The sequence below is a fragment of the Rhinoderma darwinii genome, chromosome 2 (genome assembly GCF_050947455.1).
Source record: "Rhinoderma darwinii isolate aRhiDar2 chromosome 2, aRhiDar2.hap1, whole genome shotgun sequence".
NCBI lineage: Eukaryota > Metazoa > Chordata > Amphibia > Anura > Rhinodermatidae > Rhinoderma > Rhinoderma darwinii.
The window spans coordinates 341,127,245-341,153,323 of record NC_134688.1 but is presented as its reverse complement, the minus strand read 5'-3'; the positions used below and the strand labels follow the sequence as shown (position 1 = coordinate 341,153,323).

Sequence of the window (26,079 nt, the reverse complement as noted above, 5' to 3'; positions counted from 1 at the left end):
TAATATAGTCAATATTTCTACCTTCCTGTTCTTTGCTGTATGTGCAATATGAGGAAGTATTGCAGAAGGAATTAACTCTTCCTTGACACTTGTTAACAACAGGGAATAACTGGTACTGCGAGCCAGAGTCATACCTGTGATCTGATACACTGGAGATTTAGCTTTTCACACTTTCTTTTTCTGACTGCGGCCACACAGACTTAGGGCTCTCTATTTGAAGATGTCAAACAACATTGAAAGTCTAATCTTGAATGAGTCCATCATTTTCACTCCAAGATCAATGTGATTGATATGAAATGTATTTATCCTCTTAAAAAACATCTGCAGCATCTGAGGTGTGTATTATGAAGTTCTGCAGCAGCTGAGACACAGAACTGTATAATACACACTGTAGTTGATGAAGAAGTCTTTTAGGCTCTTTCTTCAGATGGGTTTTCCATTCTCCTTCAGCATAGGAGCAGAACATTGAAAAAACGGTGCTACCGGATTTGACTTTAATCGGTTCCGCCAGGCTTCTGTTATTGTGTCCGTTTCCTTGCCGGACAAAATAGCATGCAGTGCTATTTTATTTGCAAAAACGACCGAATCTGTGACAGATTCTCTTAACGGACCCTCTGACGCAGATGTGAAGAGTGCCTTAAAGAATGAGGAACAATTCATGTGAGTCAAAGGAGACAGACACAAAAGAGTGAGCGTCACGCAAAAAAAATCTGTAACAGATCTCTTCGGCATGAAGGGTGGAGCAACGGCTTTATAATAGATTCATGTCTGTAAAAATGCCAGATTATGACATCGGAATTTGATTTACAGACATGTCAATACAAAATTTCCACTGAATCTTGAGTTTTAGTCATAATGTCATTGTGTAGTAAATAGGCTCAAATCTTGAATATTTCATATTATTGTCACCTGGAATAATTTGTTTAGCCTTTGAACGTGACTTTATTTTCAGTTTCTAAGGGCTTATTCAGACGAGCGTAATCCTCATCTGTGTGCTGTCCGTTGAAATAACTGACAGCACACGGACCCATGCATTTCAATGGGTCTATTCAGACATGAATGAATTTTCACGCAGCGAGTGTTCGTTGCTTGAAACTCACTGCATGTCCTATATTGGTGCATTTTTGCGCACCTTGTCGCCTATTGAAGTCTATGGGTGCGTAAAAAACACGGACAGCACACGGACGACATCCGTGTGCAGCCCGTGTTTTACGCATAAGTTAAAAAGTAATGCAGAGAGATTTAGAAAAAAAAAAAGTAGCACGGATGAGAAAAATGCATGCCACACGCAAAGCATACTGATACCAATACGCAACGCACAATGATGGCCCACAGACATGAACTGTAAGAAATATGCTGCGTTTTTTATGCACGTAAATCGGACACGCTCGTGTGAATTTAGCCTTACTGTCTACTGTTCAAGGACAAACATTAATGACTTAATCTCCCTGCAGTGCTGATAGGGTAACCTTATAGCTTAGGGGACAATAAGATGGTCTCTGAGCTCCTGAAAGGTTGTCAACTACGCATAAGGGGATATTTCTTATGAAAACTTGCTGTGTCTGTGCTAGAGACCAGGGCATAACAAGAAATCATGGGTACCCAAGCAAAATCTGGAATATCTGCCCTAGTAGGTAGAGTCCCTAGAAACGAGAAACACGGTTGTGATTATTGTGAGTAATGAATTGACATGTATGTAACAGTGAGTTTTCTTCAATGGTAACTTCTACCATCTCTCTGTTTAGTGTATATACTTGTTATAATCTATCACTACTCTCATTCTCCTACGTTTCCAGTCTTTCTCCTGGCATCTTCCATATTCCAGATACAGCTTACTGCCCACTCAGCTCATGGACCCCTTAGCATCTGCTATGCCTGCCACCCTGGTACGTAGCTAAGCGCTTGCTTGAATCCATCTGCGGACAATGGATTCGCTCTTAATAAGAGTATTTTAAGTAGTTTAAGAGTAATCTATCTCCTACAATTCTGTTCATCTAACTAGCAAAGGAGTTCATCCCAACACCTAATGTTCGAATGGGTTCCAACTGAGAATATCTAAACGTAATAACGACTGTGTGTAAATGGTAATAAGGCTGGGTTCACACGACCTATTTTCAGACATAAACGAGGCGTATTATGCCTCGTTTTACATCTGAAAATAGGGCTACAATACGTCGGCAAACATCTGCCCATTCATTTGAATGGGTTTGCCGACGTACTTTGCAGACGACCTGTAATTTACGCGTCGTCGTTTGACAGCTGTGAAACGACGACGCGTAAATTGACTGCCTCGGCAAAGAAGTGCAGGACACTTCTTTGCAACGTAATTTGAGCCGTTCATCATTGAACTCAATGAAGAGCAGCTCAAGATATACGAGCGTCACAGACGCCTCGTATATTACGAGGAGGAGCATTTACGGCTGAAACGACGCAGCTGTTTTCTTCTGAATCAGGCTGTCATTTCAGCCGTAAAAGCCAGCTAGCGTGTGAACATACCCTGATGATTAGTCCCACTGTAATTAACTAACCGAGCTCTGTACATCTTGAAAAAAGAGACATATCATTGGAATGTAGCTGCTCTGATATAGGGGCTCTGCCTCTTTAAGTGGGTTGTCCCTGTTGATGAAACAAAAGAGAAACAAGGAAGTCAGTGTAATAGTGTGTGGATGTGACTAAGTGTGAAAGTCAGGGACACCGGGAAGAGCGAGAAGAAGTAATACAACACGGGTCTTCTACATGCGTATACGTGTACTCTGCTTTTCCCAGACCAGAAAGGTCAGTACTGTATAGTCCTCTATAAGGTCTATTCTACTTGTCTGACTGTATGTGTAACATGGGTACCCTGTGTTCTTCTACATGTGACCACCAAGAAATCTGAGACGAACTGTTACAATGTTTATTACAAATAATTGTATTTGTTTTTTATTATACATTATTACTTTATTTTTCTGAAGGCTCTTCAAGCCTAAAAAGTCAGATGTGATTGCAGTTAACCCTAATATTCTATTAACCCATCGCAGGCTCACAGAAAGCCTCAAACTTCAGGACTCGTGGTCACCTGCGTTTTTTTTTTGTTTTTTTACTCACAAGCAATGTGATACTGCTGTCACACCTAAATTTTCAGCGGTCAAAAACGATTTAACAGTTTTTTCCAACGCCTATGTCATAGCAATAATATTGACTATAATTATAACAATTGGGTTATATGGGCATAAACAGTCAAATTCCTCAATATACCAACCTTACCAATTCTCCACCATTCACCTGCCAATGGTCTCCCACGACACCTGTTGCTCCTTATTTGGAGGGATGACATATCAGTTTTTGTGTTAGTCGCTGTTATATTTTATTTCTGGTTGAGTCATCGGTAACACTGATTTATGTGAATGTTTTATAGATATTTATAGAGCAGAGAATGGTTGGGTACAATAACAGTATGCAGAGCATAAGGTGAGCTTTAGAACTGACTCTTTTAATATTCTACGGCGTTCATAACGCTCAGCTCAGGCTTGAGTGGGCATAAGGAAACCTGAATTGGGCATTCCCCTTTCACCTTCTGCCTGTAGTCACCCTGAAAATAATACACATCATAAGACTGTTTTCTTGCCTGGTTTTATAGGATAACACAATTGCTGAACCCACCAGTCCTGCGGACGACAATAGGATTTAGCGAACGATACAGCTGCTCTGTATAGAAAATACACAGCAGCTGTATCTCAAAAAGTTAAAATAATTTTTCTTTTGTAAATGTTTTTATTTGGTTTCAACTAATTTTAAGTATAACAAAAGGAGGGAAGGGGAAGGGGAGCAGAGAGGGAGGGAATATACAAATCAGCATTGGTATTGAACATCTACATATCCAGCATATAATCGGACATCACATTCAGTAAGACCAGTAGATTCCTAAGGTCCGAATATAATCAGTACAATAGTTAATCAGAAACATATGTATATGTTTTCAACATATACAACCTAGAGATGAGATCTGTGAGTCATTAAGCTAGATATCGACAACGGGGGAGGGGCAGAGGGGAAGCTGGAAGAGGAAGATGCGCGAGTCACTTATAGGCAATCGAAAGGATCAATCATTAGAGTAGTATATTGTAGGCAATTACACAACCGTTCAACAAAGGGTAATTGGTGGAGCACCAGCTACCAACTGCTTAAGATACCATGTGGTATGGTGGAAGCAGATGTTAGGTTTCTGTTTTATCCTGGGTGGGAGCGTGTCCATAAAGGTTTCCCATAAGGAAAATTATTTATTAACTTTAGCTTTTCTAAAAACTATTTCAGGGGTGGTGCCTGAGGCGAAATCCATTCCTGTAGAATGGTCTTCCGGGCTGCGCTAGAGACTATAAACAGTAAATTTTTCGCGTTTGAAGCGCATGGAGGAGCTTCAGAGTCCAAAATACCAAAAATTGCCCAAGAAGGAGAGAGTGGTACAAAATTAACTAAGTGTTGTAATGCAAAGGCTTCAACTTTTTTCCAAAATTGGTGGAAATTGGAGCAGTCTCAAAAACAATGATAGAGGTCAGCGTTCATTTCAGAACATTTGGGGCAAACGGATGTGGGATTTCTGCCCATTAAGAAGTTTCTCATTGGGGATATGTAGGCTCTATGGACGATCTTCAGTGCCATATCCCAGTAGGATGCTGATGGAAGAAGTCTTGATGCAGTGTATAAACTATCCATAATATCTTTGATGGATAGTGTGGGAAAATGTTGTAACCAGGAATGTGCATCTATTGTGGGGGTAATGTAATTGTGACGGCGCTGGGTGTGGACCCACTGGGCCGTACCGCGTAGCGGGATAGAAACTGGCCAAAAAGGTATATATGCAATGTCTATAGTTCTGAAAGGGTACCTGAGGCAATGTACACAGTAGCGGTGGTTTCAGGCTAAGATGGGGCTCCGGCAGTAGACAGACACCCGGCGGGGTACGGCACAGTAGATGCAGTGGAGGGCACAACACGACTCCAACTTTTGAAGGCACAGAGGCACGGTAGCACGGGATACAGGGTACAGGCGTCAGGAACGGGAAACACTGGGAACTGGAAACACTTAGGAGACCATTTGGAAGGACAAACGAGGGTAACACAACAACGCTCAGGCAATGATTGAGAGGGCAGAGCCCCTTTTATAGTCCAGAGGCATTCTAGGCTAATTGCAGCTATTGTGCAAATGTGCGTGTACTGGCCCTTTAAGGCCGAGCACGAGCAGTCGCACATACCCTGCGGGAGACAGTGTCCAAACGAGGACGTGAGTGCCGGCGTATCCTAGTAGGGGGATGCTGCCCGGAACTCACTCGTCTATGGCTGCGGCCGGCAGAGGATAAGTCAGGACGACGGTCCGCGGCCATAGGAAATTATAATACAATGATATTATTCTCTTGGTATTTTTAGTTTTGAGAATTAGGCTAACCATTAGGTCTTGTGAGGGATCAGGAGAAATCTGGTGAATGATTTTTCTAACATAACTAGAAGCCTGCAAGAATGGAAATGGCGCCAGAGGAAAAATGGAATTTGTCTTGAAATTCCTCAAACGCCAGTGGACGGGAGGCATCTGCCAGCAACAGATCAGAAATCCATTTCACACCTCCCCCTCCCAGCGAGTAAATATTCCAGCAGGATGTCTGTGTTTTAAATCAGGATTACCTACAAAAGACAATAATAGTGAAGCATGGGGAGTCAAGTCGGCTCTTTTGCGCAGAACCTGCCATGTCTTGATGACTGAGGAGAGGAGAGGGTTAAGGTGCACCTTGTCTGTCAGGCTGTCACTAGGGGCATGTAGGATATATAATAAAGACTGGGGTTTGGCAAATTGTGCCTCCACGAGACGTTCGGAGTAGTGCGAGGTGTTGTGTGTCCAATCTGCCACAATTCTCAGATTAAACGCCAGGTTATAATCGCGGATGTTTGGAAAGTTAATGCCGCCATTGAATTATGTTTGCTGGAGGACCCTCATGGCTATTCTAGGTCAAAGATTGTTCCAAATACATTTTCTGTAGAGGGCCATGATTCCCTTTTTGTCTTTAGGTTTTAAATATATGGGAAGGAATTGTATCAAGTATAGGAGTTTTGGGAAGGCCAAAGATTTTATTAGGTAGGCTCTACCTGAGAAGGAGAGGGTGGAAGATTGCCAAATGTGTAATAGGTGTTTTAGATGTTCTATATGTGCGTTTATGTTATCGGGGTACAATTTTTGCGGATTTTTTGTGAGGGTTATCCCTAAACAGGTGATGTGAGATCTCGACCCCATTGAGTGGCCGTCTCGCAGCCCAGGAAGGCGGAGATGGGCCCTTAAGTAGTAATGCTTCTGATTTTCGTATTTTAAATTGTGAAACCTGATTGTGGTCCATATGTCTCGATAAGTGAGAGGATGGAATTGGAAAGAAATAGCAATACGTCATCAGCAAATGCAGAGATACGAATTTCCCGGAAGTTTATTTTAATTCCCTTGACCTCTTCTTCAGAATATATCAAGCGCAGCAGGGGGTCTAGCAATATGTTAAAAAGGAGGGGGGAAAGCGGGCAGCCCTGACGGGTCCCCCTATGAAGTCTTAGGGGGTCAGTATTTAGTCCATTTATGGTGAAAGATGTGCATGCATTAGCTTGCATCAGTTGTACATAATTAGAGAAAATAGGCCCAACATTTCTGCATTGGAGAGAGGAGTTTAAGAACGTCCAAGAGAATTTATCGAATGCTTTCCCAGCGTCCAGGCTGAGAAGCAGGGATTGGGGAGCCGATCTAGATTGAACGGCTATGGTAGCTGCTTTTGCTAGTCTAATGCCTTTAGTGGAGAGACGGTTTTGTAGGAAGCCTAGTTGGGACGACGTGAGACGCGATGGGAGTACCTGTTGTAGTCTATTAGCTAGGAAAAAAGGTGTCAAGTAGCCGACGCGAATCTAGGTAGTGTTTTGTTTCCGGAGTGGGGTCAGGTATGTGTCGGGCATCCGTTAAACTGTCATACAGGGAGTTATACCGAGCAGTCCGTGAGCGTCTCTTGTGAGAGACATAAGCTATGATACATTCCCGCATGATGGCCTTAGAGGTTCTCCAAAAGAGGCTAGTGTCATCCACATGCTGTAAATTGTCATCTGCATAGTTCACCCACTCACGGATCAGGAACTGTTTCAAATCATCTGAGTCCATCAGGTATGCAGGAAGCGTTAGTTTCTACTAGTGGTTCGGGTAGCCCTAGGGTTAACAGTTAGCGAAATGGGGGCATGGTCCAAAATTATTATATTATGTATGGCAGCATCCATTATATCAGGGAATTGTGAAGTGGATATAAGGAAATTATCTATTTTAGAATGGGAATTGTGAACTGAGGAGTAAAATCTAAAGTTTTGGGCTGTAGGACTATTGAGTTTCCATGGGTCACAAAGTTGTAGGTGAGTCAGTAGAGTTCCCAAAATTTTAGGGGTTGGAGCATCATGTGTGGAATTATTTGAGCGGTCTAGGGAGGCGTCCATCATAATCCCCTTCCCATATTATTGTAGATAGTGGTTTGGTTAGGAGGAAGTTGTGAATGTGGGAGAAGAATTCAGCATTGGGTGAATTTGGGGCATAAACATTAAAGAGGGAATACAATACCTGTGGGAATTTATTGTGATGTCTACAAAAATTTATCTGGTCTTGTGATCGTTGTATGTATTATGTATCACATAGTCTACATTCTTGTTTAGGAGCACGGCGACTCCACTAGTCTTGGAGTGAAATGAAGCCGAGAGACACTGACCTATCCATGGAGCTTTAAGGATGCATTGATCTCCTCGCTTCCAATGTGTTTCTTGCAGGAAGACAATATGGGGTCTAAATTTGTGTAAGTGTGAGAGAACTGTCTTTTGCTTAATCGGGGGAATTCAGCTCCGCTACATTCCAAGACAGTAATGTTGTGGTTGTGTGTTCATGTGAATGGTGGAGAGCCATTAACCTATACCAATACAAGGGAAAAACGTAAAGTCAACAGATGTGTACTACTTGAGATGTCTGTCTCCTCCGGTTTGCAAAAGAAAGAAAGGTGACTCGTGCATGATCCTAGGGAAAAAGTTAAGGGGGGAGCAAAAAAACAACAAATGACATATTAGAACTGTGACAATAACGTAATGTAGTTTAGTGGACATCATGTCATCCAGCAACATAGCAATCGAGCCCAGAGAGTGCTCCTTGTTTTTGAAAATCAGCTTTCAGGGAGGAAGTTAAACAAGGAGAAAAAAAAGAGAGCAAACGCACATAGTGCATGAAACAATAAAAAAAGATTGATGTGAGGATGGTCAATTATGCTGACCTAGTAAGGTTATGCTGGGAGCATAACATCCAATGTAGCATATTCCAGTCGTCCACCTAGGTAGAATGGTTAAGGTAGGGTTGCAGCCTTAGTTCCGGTCCGAGAGCCGTAGTAACCTCGATGTTTATACACTGGAGATCAAGGAGAGAAAAACTGAATATTCTCGGGCGCAGCCATAGAAGATTTTCTCCGTAATCGTATCGATCTGGTATTCACACCATGAAGAGCAGAGTCAGATGGGGTTAAAGGGAGATTTATTTGTACAGAATAAAACGACGCGTTTCAAAGCCGAACTGGCCTCTTCATCAGGTTAGGTACAAATCCATACCAAATGCCATACCCGGGAGAACCCTTTTAATAATTTTTGGGGTGTGTGTCTCCAGTGGCACAAGCTGGATATTGGCATATCTATTGAAAAACCATTTTCACTCTGCAACATCACGTGCACACCAATTTCTGCCAATCACCTGTGGGGTTAATATGCTCACTACACCCCTAGGTGAATACCTTGAGGGGTGTAGTTTCCAAAATGGGGTCACTTCTGGGGGGGATCCACTGTTTTGGTCCCACAGGGACTTTGCAAATGCGACATAGCGCCCAGAAACCAATCCAGCAAAATCTGTACTCCAAAAGCCAAATGGCGCTCCTTCCCTTCTGTGCCCTACTCTGTGCCTAAACAGCAGTTTATGACCACATATGTGGTATTGCCGTACACAGGAGAAGTTGCTTTACAAGTGTAACCTCGATGTTTATACACTGGAGATCAAGGAGAGAAAAACTGAATATTCTCGGGCGCAGCCATAGAAGATTTTCTCCGTAATCGTATCGATCTGGTATTCACACCATGAAGAGCAGAATCAGATGGGGTTAAAGGGAGATTTATTTGTACAGAATAAAACGACGCGTTTCAAAGCCGAACTGGCCTCTTCATCAGGTTAGGTACAAATCACTGATCAACGAGAGAATATTCAGTTTTTCTCTCCTTGATCTTCAGGGAGGAAGTGACTTTTAGCTCTTGACGGGCCGTCGAACAAGAAGATGCGGCCTTCCACGGTCACCTGCAGTCTGGCCAGGTACTGTAGTTGGAACCTGACGTTCGTCTCCACTAGATGTTTGCAGACATCAGAGAAAGCCTTCATCTTAAGAGCCACAGACGCAGAAATGTCTTAAAATATTATAATTTTGTGACCTCTTACTTCCAGATGTCTTTTTTTCATGTAATTCTGAAGGATTCGCTCCTTGGTGAGAAAGTGGAAGAACTTGGCAATTGTAGGGCGGGGTCTGTTCCTATAGTTGTCCGGTTCTTTGCCCAGTCGGTGGGCCCGCTCAACGGGAGGCATTGGGTGACCAGTGGGTAAGCCGAGGGCTTGCACGAGGTCCTGTGATAGAAAGGAGAAGAGGTCGTCTCCCTTGACTGACTCAGGAATACCAATAAAGCGCAAGTTGCTTCTTCTATTTCTGTTCTCAAGGTCCTCCAAACGGTCAAGTAGGAGTTGCACTTACGGTACTTGTTGAGAGGAAGACTGTTGTATAGTGTGAACGATGTCCTCGCAAGTACTGATCCTTTGTTCGGCTTCTCCCAGTCTTTGGAAGTTGGAAGTAATTTGAGATAATGCATTATTGATAGATGTGTGAAGTGCCTCCAGGCGTTTGTCAAATATCGGGATGAGCAGGCGGGAAACTTCCTGTGCCACTGCAGCTGCCTGGTTTTGGTCAGGAAGAGACTGGTCAGCAGGACAGGGCGGAGGAGAGTATGAAGGCGAAGTGTCCGGGTGTGAGTTAGCAGGGCTTAATTGAGGATCCTCCGTCTGCGAAGGCGGTCGTGGTTGCAGTAATGCCTTCACACGCTTTAAATTTTCTGGCTTTTTGGTTTAAGTGGGGAGAACTCGGAGTGATAGAAGATCTAGTGGTATGTTTGTGCATAGCACTAGTTGATGGGTGGTAGTATTTGTCCATATCAAGAAGGCAACAGGTATATGACACAAATAGAGAACACTGGCAGACCACCTGCGCATTTACATTTTATTTCAACATGGCGTCCAGATTTTTAAGTGGTTGAAGAGTATTAGGGCCACGTGGAGCATTGCGGTTCCCCCCAAGTCAGTTGGGAGAAAACTGTTTGGAATGAGAAGCCGGAGTGTCTTAGCCACCACGTATGAGGTGTATTCCAGTCAGGAGGGGAGTTAAGCAAGGGTGTTTCAGTGAGTGTGAGTAGTAGCTTAGGTTTTTCCAGGTGTTAAGCAGAGCCAGTGAGCTATTATAAGCCAGTATCAATGTATGATCACAACATTGTAGTCCTTGCTGTAGTCGTATCACCAGGTAGGTGTGCAAGGCCAGCAGGACACCGTTTGGGGGTTCCGCTGATGCAGGGTTTTATACTTGCGGGATGCCAATGAGTTGGGTGAGGGCAGGTAAGATGGCCAGCGACTGTTGACGCCAAGGCAGTGAGGGCAATGTGGGCAATGTGTAGCTCTCAGACCCCCAGACCCCGGGGAGTATGGGGCTGTTGTCGTGCCTAGCTCAGCCGTTGATAGTACCACGATGTGTGGAGCCGAATTCGCAGTCCTGCGACACGTAGGGCTTGTTTGGCGAGGAGCTGGGATCGAAGCCGAAGTAAGATGTGGACATTCTGTAAGGTACCGCCCCCAGGGAGTCCAAAAAGACAAAAAATTGATCTGATGGTAAGTTTTCGAATGTGCAGCCCAGAGAATGGTCCCAGGTTAACGTAGGCAATGAGATATGCAAAGTCCATGGTGTGGTGTGCAGGCTTCTATGCAGGACTATAGAGGGAGCACCAAGATGGCGGCCGTGCCTCCCGCTCTCCTCGGGGCAGGGGGCTTCTAGGGGTACTCAGGTGGACCCAAGAAGTTTGTGCAGGTCTCGGAGGAGTCCAGGATCGTGCTCCCTCACTCCATTACCTCAGGGGCTCCAGGAGAAGCAGGCCGCGGCACTCGCGTACAGGGGAGGCTGGAAATTTAGTCCGCGGCTCCGGCCTGGTAAGTAGGCCCCAAAACGAAATGTTGACGATTTTGCCAATTTTGGGCTTAAATTGTGTGGCAGGTGATGGCCTTGCAGACTGTCGCCACGAAACCCTCAATACGAAGGCATAGAGGGTGGCTAAAGATTTGGTCTGCCCACCTGGAGCCCACTAGGAAAGCGCCCGCTAGCCACGTCCCTTTGTAAAAATAATTTTTAATAAAATCTAATTATAAAGTTGCACCAATCACACTGATTGACCTTTTTATTAAAAAAAAAAAAAATCCCTTTCAAAGGTTTACTTACCCAAAGCCTGTCAAGCTCACGATATACTGCAATACGTTAGTATTGCAGTATATAGTGGAAGCGATCCAACGATCGCTGTTTCAAGTCCCCAATGGACTTGTCAAAAAAATAAAAATACTAAAAGTTAAAAATATTCCCTTTTCCCATTTTTTTCTCTAACGTAATGTTAAAAAAAAATAGCATAACTGGTATTGCCGCGTCCGTAAATGTCCAAACGTTTCGAATATAACGTTACTATTTTTTTCATTTTTGTTACATTTTCAATGAAATAAAGACACATGTACACATGCATCTACAAGAATATCACAATATCAATGCTTTTGGTTAGTTGACAAAAGAATAATGTACAGTCATAAATTATTTTAAAGTACAGCTCAAAGGATTATGACATAATCACTTGGCGAGGTATGCAAAAGATAAAAGAGAGAACAAAAAGTTTTTACCATTCTAAAAGACATACAAATTTCATTCCAGAATGCATGTCCACATGCACAGCAGATAGAGCAACACTACAGTTTCCAATACGACTCTATTCCAAATCCCATGTTAAGTTATGAAAACTATCCAATCATTGCGGGAAACGCACTTTGAGAGTTGAGGAATGACATTTTTTCTGTATGAGAACCCCTGGGCAGTCGCTAGAAATTATGTTACGGGTGGGGGAAGGAGTTTCAGACCAAATAGCCCATTGTACCTGAAAGCTATCATATGAATTTGAGCATACGGCTACCATTTTCTCCATAACGTAGTCAAATTGAACTAGGTTAATTAACTCGGCTATAGTGAGAGGATCTGGAGATTTCCAGGATCTGGCTATCAGTAATCTAGCAGCCAAAATTACATGGCCTACTATACCCCAAAAGTCTTTAGGGATATCAACAAGACCAATAAAACATAGCGCCAGGGCGGGGGGATGGGGAAATTGTGTATTGTATAATAGAGGAAATAAATGTGAATACCAAAGGGCAGTTCCACCAAACGTGCATATAGTTGCCGATCATATTGCATCCTCTCCAACAGGAAGGAGAGTAAGATGCGTTAAATTTGATGATTTGAGAGGGGTTTCTGTACCACCTGAGCAATATTTCTTGCACTGTTTCTCTATGACTAGCGCCTTTGGGGATCTTTAAAACCCAGTGTATAGTAGAGTACCATTTCTGCAATAGAATAACCAAGCTTAAATCTGCTTCCCGTTTTAGCATAAAACATTGTGATGCCTTTAGGTTTAGGCAATGCAGGAATAAATACTGAATATGCACTGCTGGGGAATACCGGTGTATCCAAAGTCCTAGAATACAGACTATGGCGAATTTGAAAGTATTTGTACATATCATGTACAGATTATATTTATGTATCAGAGTGTTGAAGGGTATTAATACATTCAAATCAATCGTACGAATTCGAACTGTTTCCCAATTATTCAGGTATATTTCCGGTAAGAATGAGGAAAGGTAGCGAAGAGGTAGCAGCCTCAAAGACGTACATCCAGACATGGTCGTGGTAGAAATTAGATAATTCCAGGAGGCTATAGAGGCAGCAATGGAGAGCATACCTTTACGTATAGGAGGCCATTTGGGGCCTTCAATTGACAAGAGAGAGATGAGAGGGGACCCAATAGTGATCCTTTTAAGATCCGTATGTGTATGCCACTAGTGGTAAATATGAGTAAGGACAGTAAAAGTATTTCCTAACATCTGGAACTCCCATCCCCCAGCGGACCAAAGTCTGGTCATTATGGAAACCTGTATCCTTGATTTTCTTCCAGCGCATATAAAATCTGTGAGTATTTTTTGGAGTCTAGAGAGGTAGGTGTTGAAGACCGGGATAATTACTGTGCGAAACATATATAATATTATCAGCAGGATCATCATTTTTACGATAGCTATTTTACCGGCCGATGCGATCATTGGATTAGAAAAGTTTTCTAATAATTTGGAAACTTTAGAGAGGAGTGGGATGTAATTTTTTGAAAATAAGATAGGTAACCTGGTCATCTCTCCATTGAAAGGGAAACTGTGAAGTCAAAGTGGCCTTAGTTATTGGATGGACTGCCACATTTAATATTTGAGACTCGGTCAGGTTATACAGTAGTATGAGATCTTACCAAACTTTGAAATGGTGTCTTGGATAGCGGGTAGAGAATGAAGGGGGTCAGAGATTTTCTAAACGGACATTATCAGCATAAAGGCTGATTTTATGGACTGTTCAACCAACTCTAGTGCCCACAATTTTCGGGTTCACTAAGGCGAATATAATAGGGGATAGTGGACAACCTTGGCGCGTGCCATTTTTTATTGTAAAGGGATCTGATAAAAAACCTGAAGAAAGAACCCTAGCTGAGGGAGTTGAGTATAATGCGAGGATTGAGGATTTTATAAGAACTCTAAGGCCAAAGTGCTCCAAGAGTTGCGACAGATACTCCAAATGAACTCTGTTGAACGCCTTCTCCACATCCAAGGCTATGAGTAATATAGAGTTACTAATATAGAAAACCCGTTACACGGGTTTGCTAGCAAAAGGAATGATAAGTATTTGTAAAAAATATATTATAAATAAAATATAAGTGTATTTTAAAACCTAATTACCAAACTTTTAAACCTAAGAAAAATGCGGAACCGTTTGCTGAGTAATAGATTATTCACCCAGGGTAAAGAACGTGGACCTCCTTCCATTTGTTACCCTATAATGTAGTAGATGTTACCTGCAGTCCTATGTAACACCACAGATAACACAATGATAAATCTCTGAGTACAGATAATGTAGATATTACCTGCAGTCCTATGTAACAACACAGATCACACACAGTGATAACTCTCTGTGTACACATAATGTAGTAGATGTTACATGCAGTCCTACGTAACACCACGGATAACACACAGTGATAACTCTGAGTATAGATAATGTAGTAGATGCACACATAGAAATATTTACACATACAGATACATATATGGGCACTTAGGCATACAAATACACACACACCAAGACACACATAGACACATATTGGAACTTATACACACACAAACACAGAGACACACAGACAAATAGAGGCACAAAGAACTGACAGACTCAGCACTCACATCTTCTTCCTCACAGGCTTCTTGCAGGTTGGGCTGTGGGCGGAGCAAACTGTGCCTTGGACACCACGTCCTTGTCAAATATATATATAATTTAAACCACACGGTGAAAGCAGTTAAAAAAAAATAAAAACCGCCAGAATTGGTATTTTTGTCACCTTAGCTCCCCAGAAAAATGGAATAAAAAGTGATCAAAAAGTCATATGTACCCCAAAATGGTACCAATAAAAACTGAAGTCTGTACCACAACAAACAAGCCCTCATACCATTCAATCGATAGAAAAATAAAAAAGTTATGGCTCTCAGAAAGTGGCGACACAAAGCAAATTTTTTTCTTAAAGGGGTTTTCCCATGAGGGACATTTATGACATATACATAGGATATCTCTAGAACGGGCCCCTAAACCCCGTTTTAGTTATTTTTTTTTTTTTGCTTTCGCTGACTCCCGGCCACTTACTGAATGCATGGTCGGGACTTACGGAAACAACGTAACTCACTGACCTACCCTTTTCCGTAACTCACATAGAACTAAATAGTAGTTACGGAAAAGTGTAGCTCGCATTCTACGTTGCTTCCGTAACTGCCACTCACTTCTATGGGAGTTACGGAAACAGCTTTGCTCAGCAAGTTACCCTGTTTTCGTAACTCCCGACCATGTCCTGACCATGTAATCATAAAGTGGCCTGAAGTCAGTGTGAGCACAAAAAACTGGTACGGGGTTTAGGGGGCCCCATTCTAGAGATAGGTGCGGGTCCCAGAGGTGGGACCCGCATCTATCTGACATTTATGACATATCCTGTGGATATGTCATAAATGTCCATCATGGGAAAACCCCTTTAACATAGTTTTTTTCTTTGTAAAAGTGGTAAAACACAAATAAAACTATACGTTTGGTATCGCCGTAATCATATCAACCTGTAGAATAAAGTTAACATGTCATTTTTACTGTACAAAACTCAAACAACAATGGTGGAATTGCTAGGTAAGTATTGCTTTTTTGGTTTATTTATTTAATTTCCAGCCTCTAACAAAAAAAATTCTCACCCTATATAACCCATTTTACTCTGACTGACTGCTCTTGCAAGACAAGTCCACTTTTTCTCTGTCTGTTTTGATACAAGAACCAGAGTGTTATCTGAAATGTACTGATTAATGCCTTTATCAATATGTAACTTTACTTATCTTCTCCTTATATTGGGTTACATTATGTTTTATTCAATATTCATATCCATAGCAACATTAAAATAAATCTACTAGCTACCACTTGGAGTCTGTCAGTACTCTGCTGACAGACACACCTTTAATAACTTAGTTGAAATCCCATAATGCAATATACTTGGTGCATTGTATTGTCAGAAATGTTTTCTGCATCATATTTTGTACAGACATTGAACCAGGATAAGGATAAGGGTATGTTCACACGCATAACAAAAAATGTCTGAAAATACGGAGCTCTTTTCAAGGGAAAACAGCTCCTGATTTTCAGACTTTTTTGAGCAACTCGCTTTTTTCGCAGTGTTTTCGCTGCGTTTTTTACGGCCGTTTTTGGAGCTGTTTTCAATAGAGTCTATGAAAAACGGCTCCAAAAACGTCCCAAGACGTGTCCTGCACTTCTTTTGACGAGCCGTCATTTTACACGCCGTATTTTGACAGCGACACGTAAAATTAAGGCTCGTGGGAACTGAACACCGTAAAAAAAAACATTGAAAGCAATGGGCAGATGTTTGTAGGCGTGTTAGGGGCGTTTTTTCAGGCATAATTCGAGGCGTAAAACGCCTGAATTACGTCTGAAAATAGGCCGTGTGAACATACCCTAAGGCTGAGTGATGTGAAGTTATACAGCCTAATAGCAGTAGAATTTTTAAAGCTGATTTAAATGTGAATGGAGAAAAGACGTTATATGAATCAAACTCCGTAGAAAATAAGTAAAGTATCAGCAAAGTTGAGTATTTGCTAAAACAAGAACAAAAAAACACAACATATATCCAAATCTTTTCAACAGATTCCTACTTAGTAAAGAGACTTTATTTTGGAAGATGCCAAGTACACCAAGTTACCTGTGGGAGTTGGAGGATATATTGGGTCAAGGAGCTACTGCCAAAGTGTACAAGGCACGCAATAAGGTAAGCAACAATTATAAACTCCAATACACAATTAGATTTCTGGAATTAGTTTCTTTGATTTTTATAAAAAATTTTATAATGTGAATTAGCAGAAGTTAGTTTATTAACAGTAAATGTAATAATTGTGTAGTATCTATGAGTAATGGAAAGTAATAAAAAATATGTTTACTGTGGAACCATGAGAAGAAAATCAGTCCAGTCAAATGTTCCGTAGTAGCGGGTTTATACTTTTCAGTGTGGTGTCTCGATTTCTCAAGATTAAAGCATGATAGTCACGGTTCTGTCTCCATCCGATACCCTCAAGAACTACAAGAAACACATGATGATTTGTATTCTTGCCATCAAGTCAACTTCAGGTCACAGTACCTACATTGAATGTGTTACTTATTTTAATGCTGTAGTTACAGTAAAAGTTCCTGGTATGGTAGCTTGAGATGAACAGTTTGACAGGTCTAGGTTCATACTTATTCTTGGAAGAAGGAGGCTTATTGAGAAATGATGGCACCTTGTGATTTTACATAGGTAGTCTAGTGAATATCCACAGGAGGAATTGACAAATGCAGTACAAGACCCAAAAAGGAACTAAACTAAAACTAGAATACCTTAGTACGTCCAGCAGAAGTAGGTTGTCCGGTATGTGCTGTGTGATCGTTCAATATATAGGACTATGTTAAACTTAGTGAAGTCATGCATAGTGTGACATCTAACATCTAACTGACAGTCTGAAAAGCACCAACATTTATTGCACTTAGTGGCTTCCAATGTGACAGCTTACAATGCGCACACACACATGAAATAGACAGTCAAAACTTTCCTCATGACATTTATAGGGCGGTTCACAAAAAAAATCACAGTTTAAATCTACATAAAAAATTTACTTTGTGCTTTGTAAATCGTTTGCGTTACTGTTTTTATACAAATTTTGAGTTATTTCATGTCTTTTTCTCTATTCATATACATGGATGCTTTCAAAACTTTATTGGTTGCCTTTGGAAACAGACAGCAGCATCACCTCACTGTCAGACAAGTGACCTGATCTAATAGCTCAGCTCTTACTATGTCCAGGGCCAACATCCACATTAGGCAAACCTGGACAGATGCCAGTACCCACTAGGCTTGGGGGGTCCATGGTAATCTACTGTAGGTTAATGTGCTGTATGCTTGTCATGCTGAGAGTGGGGTTAATTCGCTGGGACTCTGTCACCCAAAGGCCCACATACACCTGGAGTTTCTTATTTCTATGTCACTGTCATCTGAGCTCTAATGCCTAATGCACACGACCGTGGGTGCCATCTAAGTCCTGTCCGTGATCTTTCCACGGATCAGTCGGGTCCGTTTTCACGGCTCCCAACTCACCTGTTAAAGTGAATGGCTCCGTTAAAACTATCGGGTGCCACTGGGATGCCGTGAAAAACGGCCCAAGTGGCACTCTGTCATGTGAAACTGGCATTACAATGCGATGCTTTGCGGTAACAGAATTCTAAATTAATCCTCAGACATGAATGGAGAAGGAAATATTCTGCTCTTCAAAATCAGTATGAGATAAGCAAAGATTTTTGCAAAGTTACTCATCATTTTACCTCCGTGGTGTGGTAAATGCTTGTTCAAAAGTGAAGGTTTCCTGTATTGAGATTATTGGAGTGGTGTATGTGACTGGAATATCATCCTTAAAACATCTCAGTATAAAAGAACTGCAGAATCTGTATTTCTTATCACACAGATCTTTATTTGTACAAGAAACCTTTAACTTTTACATACTGACATTTTGCTGCAGCAAGTGCCTCAACACCTACTGTATGTAAGGTTTAGGTGAGTAATCTAAATCATTGTCGTTTTATACAGATCTTACAGAGATTAGTGATCCATATCACCACTGATGTATTCAACCTTGTACTATGTATGTACATAGAATAAAATAGAAGAGAAAAAAAGAGACTGGGTGTTCCTCTAAGGTGATAACGTCGGTACATGAACAGACAGTGAGCACATGAGGGAACGAAGAACGTGAGTTTGCACTCACCTCATTCGGATGTGCGTAATAGTCGGCACAACACATACTTCGGGTATGTGGAGTACGTAAACTCCTTGGGTGGGCAGTGTGCTGGCCTTCGGAGTGGGCACCAGTAGCTGGGAAGATTCAGCGTGATCTGATGGAGGCAACAATACACCAGAAAAGACATTCAGGCAGCCTGATGAAGACCCAAGTCCCGCTCGAAACGCGTAGCCATTAAGAATAACAAAGCATAGCACATATTGATTTTTGCATACATGTCGTTTTAAGAAAATAAAGGAATTTTTCAAATGAACGCCACTAAGACGTCCTTCCTCGCTTGTGGGTACAGCTGACAATTTTAACCTGCACAGGTGCGCCTTCAACAAGGAGTGAATCTCTTTTCTGGCGTTTTGTTATGTATGTACATAGTGAGAGATTAATCAAAACAAATGCAAAATTTAGAGGATACAGTATATCATAGCAATCTCATTGCAGCACGTTTCTGCTGCCTTTTAGACCATTTAAAATATTCACCATTATGACAATGTTTATCTTTTCCTATTGACCATTCCTAATACTCTACTATCTCCGGGTGGGACCCAGATCGACTACTATTCATCTTTTCTTGATTGCCAAAATGACATTGTAGATCAACACAAAGGCAGAGCAGTATTAGAAAGGGAGAAGCAATATAATTCTGCATAACAATTCAGATTCTGGGTGAGAACCCATATGTATGCTGTAATGACGGCCAGTAGCAAAGTCACCCAATATCTGTTACCAGTTGTGTCAAATACCATGATAAAAGATTTCACATCAGACGGCAACTTAGGAGTCTTTTATTTCCAGATCACCTCTTTATTTTAGGTGCAATGCCCCCTAAATAAAAAATGTTTAAAAGCAATTAAAAGAGAGTCCAGAAAGAACAATAACAGAGAAAAAGAGGCACGGCGCCACATAGTGCAGATTAACATAGAGAGAGCAAGAAACCAAATTCGTGCTCACCTTATAATTGTAAGTACTGGCAGGTACAACACTTTTGACGTGGAGGTACAATGTATAACAAGAAAAGCTGCTGCCCGGTCCCGTACGCAACGACCAAAGGGAGTTACCAATGATGAATAGGTAGGAAAAAATAGTTTTTGACTAGCAGCGCCATTGTGGTCCCTTTTTTCCAGAAAGAACAATGTCAAAGTCATAAAAGAGTACATTACATTTTTTTTAGTATCATTTTGGTATGCTGAGATATGATCACTCGAAGTTACAGGCCCAAAGACTGAGGCTGCACCACTCCCAGGTTCTGATGACAACGTGTCCCCTTCTGATTTTTGCCAGATGAACTGTTTTCATTCAGACCTTATATGAATGCAAATCACCACATCAATTTTCACACACATATGCACACATATTTTGCACTATTCAAGCCATGCAGATATTAATGTAGAAACATCAGATCAGTTGTAAATCCATGTAAGGTCTCCATGATGACTACAAAGCCTTTGCATACATTGTTCGTTCATTAGCAGTACTTTTACTTGTTTTGTGTTCTGTCGCTGCAGAAGTCTGGAGAGGAAGTGGCAGTCAAGGTGTTTAATAACGCAAGTTACCTCCGGCCGTTTGAAGTACAGATGAGAGAGTTTGAGATGCTGGGGAAACTGAACCACATCAACATTGTCAAGCTCTTTGCTGTAGAGGAAACTGTAAGTTACTACCTTACCCTTCCCAACAACATTAGCTCTGCTGCAGCTCATGCCCTTTACTTGTTTAGCCTATATGCAAATACAGACTCTTCTTCAATATTTATGAGTTCTGGAACCTCGCACTAGAAAAAAAACCCTGACATCTCTGTCTATATATGGACTGTGGTGTCAGGAGCGTGACAATGCGGAGTCCCAGGCCAGAGCATCAGAAGCGCTTAGCGGTAAACTTTGGCCATAGGGAAGCTTCTGACTATATATGGACAGCGATGACAGAAGTTTCTCCAGGGCCGGAGTTCCCGGCCAGAGTGCTTCCGACGCTCTGCCCGGGGACTCCGGCATGGTAACACTCCTTACATCACTGTCCGTATATGGAGATTGACCTCGTGGGCTTCTCCAGAACCAAAGCGACTCGGACATGGTTACGGTCCTAACATCACTATCTATATGCAGTGACTTATACCTCTGACTGAAGGTAAAAGCATGATGTGAACAAGACCTGAGAAAATGACAAGACAGACGAGTTAATAAGAGATTTATTTAAGCGCTACTAAATTACATATAGTCTCAGTATGGTCAACTCATTATTCAGCAAATTTGTATCTGTAGTTGCTCCCTGGCTCATACTTCTACCTTCTAACAGGGCAGCCCTAAGCAGAAGGTGCTGATCATGGAGTACTGCGCAAGCGGGAGTCTTCTATCTGTCCTGGAGGAGCCAGAGAATGGTTTTGGACTTTCTGAGTCAGAGTATCTGATCGTGGTGCAGTGCGTGGGTGAGTTGCAAAATAAGATGAATTTGTATAGTGTGGGTCACTTAGAAGGTAAAGTCTTTGTAACAAAGCAAATTTAACAAATATTAATTAAAGAAGCACAGAAAGAGACAATAGGTTATTCTCAGATGGCTGCAGGTCTAAAGCCGGCCTAGTACCCTAACGTGAACAAACCAATAAATGAGCAGCTTACTGTAACTACTGAATGCACATATCATCTCACAAAGGGATTTTCCTTATACACTGGCTCTCAATAACCCTATCTATCCTTGCGATGACCCAGCTTCAGAGCAAGACTTCTCCTGGCATAGTGTAAAATAGTAAGGGCTCTTAATTGTGTATAAAAATGGGCACCTGGAGACTTTATATTATTATATCAAATACATAAAGAAACAGCTATAGAATCATACTAGATTGAACTATTATGTTGGGGTCATTAAAGTTAACGTTGTTAAAACTCATTTCAAATACCCTGCATGTCCATATACTGTGTTAAAAGGATAGTCCATTGATATCAATGGGAAATGTGCAATGCCTGATTTTCCCTCTGGTGGTGCTGCAGAGGAATTGAACACTTGCTGCAGGAATCCCCGACAGATTACAGCTGATTGCTGTAGGTCCTAGCAGTGGGACACCCTGTGATCAACCTTCCAACAAAAAGGAATTGTCTAAATGGAACAACTCCTTTAATAGATGTATAATGGGTAAATTGCCTAATGATCTAACTTGTTTAGCGGTATAAAAAATTTGATGTCTTGAGAAAAGTCAGGGCTGGTATTCCTTCAAATAGTTGCATATCTCTCTGTTTCACAGAGGGTTATAATAGTCCCACATTTTTCTAGTATATTTCCTTTTTCTTATATCCTTGGGGGACACAGGAATCATGGGAAAAGGCCCTGCCACTATGGGACTTTACCCGGTCAATAGAGACTGAGCTAATCAGTTTTATCATAGAGTCAGTAAGAGGCAGATTCAGATCTGTTTTTTTTTAATTTCAGTTTATTTTTATATCTCTCTGATTTAGGTTCGGCAATTTGGGCCTCCCTGTTCTGTCCACTTTCGTCCACAGCGGTGATGTTTTCTCAGAGAAGTGCCCCTAACCTCAAGCCTATCAGATTGGGGTGGGTCTCATGCTTGTACTCCTCAAAACATCAGGGAAAGTGAGTGGTTGCGGGTTCTAAGAAGTCTCTCAAGAACCTTCATTCTGCTGGATTAAATTATTTTCTAGGCCCCTGCCGGTAAGAGCTTCCTTCTCCCACAGTCCAGTTATCTGGTTCTGCCCGTAAATTAGCACCCTTTTGATGCTTTTGGCAATTCTTGGTCACGCACCTGAGCATTTTTTCCTCTTCTCTGGATCAACATTGAAGGTGAACATGTTGAACTAGCTTTTTTTTATCTTTACTAACAAGTTTTGCCCACATCCTGGCCACAGCTCCGACAAGCCAGGTATCTACCACCCCTTGAAGGAGCACACTCTCAACTTAGCCACTTCTTGTCCGAGGCCTTCTCTGTAAGGGAATATGGCTCGAACTTGTGGAAGACCCCTTGGTCCGAGGTCATGTTGACTGGGTTACGAGAGTATTCCTCCCAATAATTTCTTCAGTCTCACCACGTATCTTGCTTCAGACAGATTTTTACTCCAACCTATATGTGATACTATTGAAGGGTAGCTTGGTCTGTCTGAATCTTGACCTGAAACTTCTAAACTCTCACGTCTGGCTCCATTTTGACACACATCTGGTGAGGGTTCTAATTCCAGATGCCATGCAGGAGGTCCTCATTTGCTTAGCAGTTCTATGTGAGAGTAATCAGAATGATGGTCTCCTCTAAACAGGCAATTCCATTTGGCTAATTCCAAATGACCATTCTGTCCAGTTTGGACAAATCCCTCCTTGGTCTTGGGCCAGCTTTCTCTCTGCCAAAGCGGATTCGCCAGTCTCTGTCTTGTAACTCCAGTTTCCTAAGTAGCTCCTCCCTTCAAGTCCACTGGCTAATTTTAACCAGTAATGAGAGCCTTCTGGTCTGGGAGGGAGTTTTTTTTTCCATCTACGTCCAAGGCCACTGGAGCAGACATCAACAACACTGAGCTGCTATGCAGGAGTGAGCCAAAGTTTTCATCCTGACGTCTTCGTGCTTTGCGGCACCCCAGATCTCAACCTCATGGCCTCCTGACAGAACCACAAAGTCTACTCAAGTGTCTCCAGAGTTCGCTATTCGTTGGCCATCATATTGAACGTACTGGTGATTCAATGTACCCGGTTCTTCTTTACGTACATCTCCAACATGGCTTCCACCTTTGCTTTAGAAGGCCATGGAGGCGGCAGACTGGCCCAGGCACTCCTGGTAGCCCATGTCGTAAACCTTGTGACAGACGCTTATTGGCGTTTCACGCTTATCCAGACCTGCGCTCTTAGGGACCCCTCTTTTCTCCCTGCACCTGGAAGATCTATTTTCAGTTGTACTTATAAAGAGCGATCCCACCTATGTTTTTTTCTTTTCCCACGATACTTTCTACAGTCAGGTCTGAATATGGGCCTGTCTCTTAGTTCCCTGAATGGTAAGGTATCCACGCTTTCTATTCTCATTCAGAAAGCAAAGTTTGAAGGAGAAAATTATTATTTCAAATAAAAATCATTATTTCTAACCTCAGATATGGCTTTTTCTTTGCCACTCTGCCCTGAAGGCCAGCATCCCGGAGTCGCCTCTTCACTGTAGACGTTGACACTGGCGTTTTGTGGGTACTATTTAATGAAGCTACCAGTTGAGGACCTGTGAGGCGTCTATTTCTCAAACTAGAGACTCTAATTTACTTGTCTTGTTGCTCAGTTGTGCAGCGGGGCCTCCCACTTCTCTTTCTACTCTGGTTAGAGCCTGTGTGTGCTGTCCTCTGAAGGGAGTAGTACACACCGTTATAGGAAATCTTCAGTTTCTTGGCAATTTCTCGCATGGAATAGCCTTAATTTCTAAGAACAAGAATAGACTGTCGAGTTTCACATGAAAGCTCTCTTTTTCTAGCCATTTTGAGAGTTTAATCGAACCCACAAATGTAATGCTCCAGATTCTCAACTAGCTCAAAGGAAGGTCAGTTTTATAGCTCCTCTAAACAGCAAAACTGTTTACAGCGGTGCTAACATAATTGCACAAGGGTTTTCAAGTGTTTTCTAATGATCCATTAGCCTTGTAACACAGTTAGCAAACACAATGTACCATTAGAACACTGGAGTGATTGTTGCTGGAAATGGGCCTTTATACACCTATGTAGATATTGCATTAAAAACCAGACGTTTGCAGCTAGAATAGTCATTTAGCACATTAACAATGTATAGAGTGTATTTCTGATTAATTTGATGTTATCTTCATTGAAAAAAACTGTGCTTTTCTTTCAAAAATAAGGATATTTCTAAGTGACCCTAAACTTTTGAACGGTAGTGTATGTATGTATATATATATATATATATATATATATATATATATATATGTATATATATATATATATGTGTATATATATATATTGTTTTATTTTATATCTATTAGTAATTTTTATGTATGTCAATATCTTTATCCATTTTATTATCAGTGGCAGGGATGAATCACTTGCGTGAGAATGGAATTGTGCACAGGGACATCAAACCTGGGAACATTATGCGTTTAATTGGAAAGTATGGGCGTAGTATTTACAAGCTGACTGACTTTGGTGCTGCTCGACAGCTACAAGATGATGAGACATTTGTGTCTGTTTATGGAACAGAAGAATACTTGGTAGGCGTGTTTTATTATAAATTAGATTATGGCTCGTCTGTATAATCTATTTTATTTAAATGTCATGTACATGATCCCATATGGTCAGCATTGTTTTCATTATTTGCAGGGCATACCAACCATTTTAGGCTAAATACATATGCCTCAGAATAGGTGCAGATTTTTGTTGAGCATTTTTCTAAACTCCATTTACATACACCAGACAAAAATCCATATGGATTTTAAAAGAAATCCATAGCATACCTTATCAATTCTGAAAAATTGCCTCAGATTTTATTCATTATGCAGAAATGAGTGAACACAGCAAAATAATCTGCAGTTGTATTTCATGCACATTTCTGCAGATATGCATGTATTTTATATCCCTTGTGCCGCTTGCTAGTATTCAATGGTGCATCTCTGTGGTGCGCGGCTGTGCTCCTTTTACCTACACTGATACATTGTTGCAAACTATCAACACTACAGATAATTACCTACCCTGGCTACAATTGCAGCAAACTCTCAGCTGTGAGAAGTATTAGATCTGTATTGGATTTCAGCATCTGGATGTAATTTGTTTTTTTAAGAAAACCGTGCCAAATGGGAAGAAAATAACAGTAGGTGTATTTGAAGCTTGTATATGAGCAGAGATGGCCTTTAATGAGTCCAAGCTTTCATGCCACCACTGTTATGACCCTTATGACATGTCTAATTGACATGTTATTGAAGTCTGCAATGGGGGGGAAAAACACTTAAGTTATGAGCAAATTTGCAATTGTTATGTCAGTTAAGGCTTGCAATACATGGAATTTTCCGTTTATATGACTGAAGTCTTCTGTCTTATTTCTTTGTAAGCATCCTCATATTTATGAGAGAGCAGTCCTGAAAAAACCCCAACAGAAGGTTTATGGCGTCACTGTTGACCTGTGGAGTATTGGAGTCACCTTTTATCACGCTGCCTGTGGTAGCCTGCCCTTCATGCCTTATGGAGGACCTCGAAATAACAAGGAGATCATGTGAGGGCACATTTCCTAATGCTTTTTATGCTTTTTAATAAAGGGGTGTTTCCATCTCAGACATTTATGATCTATCCATAGTATATGCCATACATG

The 26,079-nt window shown here is 41.5% G+C and overlaps 1 protein-coding gene across 1 annotated transcript in view; it reads left to right on the top strand.

Annotated features, from left to right (window-relative positions):
* Window positions 1–2,683: 2,683 nt before the first annotated feature.
* IKBKE (inhibitor of nuclear factor kappa B kinase subunit epsilon) overlaps window positions 2,684–26,079 on the top strand; it is a 100,431-nt gene continuing 77,035 nt past the window's right edge. The window contains exons 1-6 of the mRNA XM_075853713.1: window positions 2,684–2,775; window positions 16,649–16,769; window positions 20,322–20,462; window positions 21,103–21,232; window positions 24,807–24,988; window positions 25,823–25,983. Coding sequence (XP_075709828.1) covers window positions 16,683–16,769; window positions 20,322–20,462; window positions 21,103–21,232; window positions 24,807–24,988; window positions 25,823–25,983 — 701 coding nt within the window. The 5' untranslated portion in view covers window positions 2,684–2,775; window positions 16,649–16,682. The remainder of the gene's footprint in view (window positions 2,776–16,648; window positions 16,770–20,321; window positions 20,463–21,102; window positions 21,233–24,806; window positions 24,989–25,822; window positions 25,984–26,079) is intronic.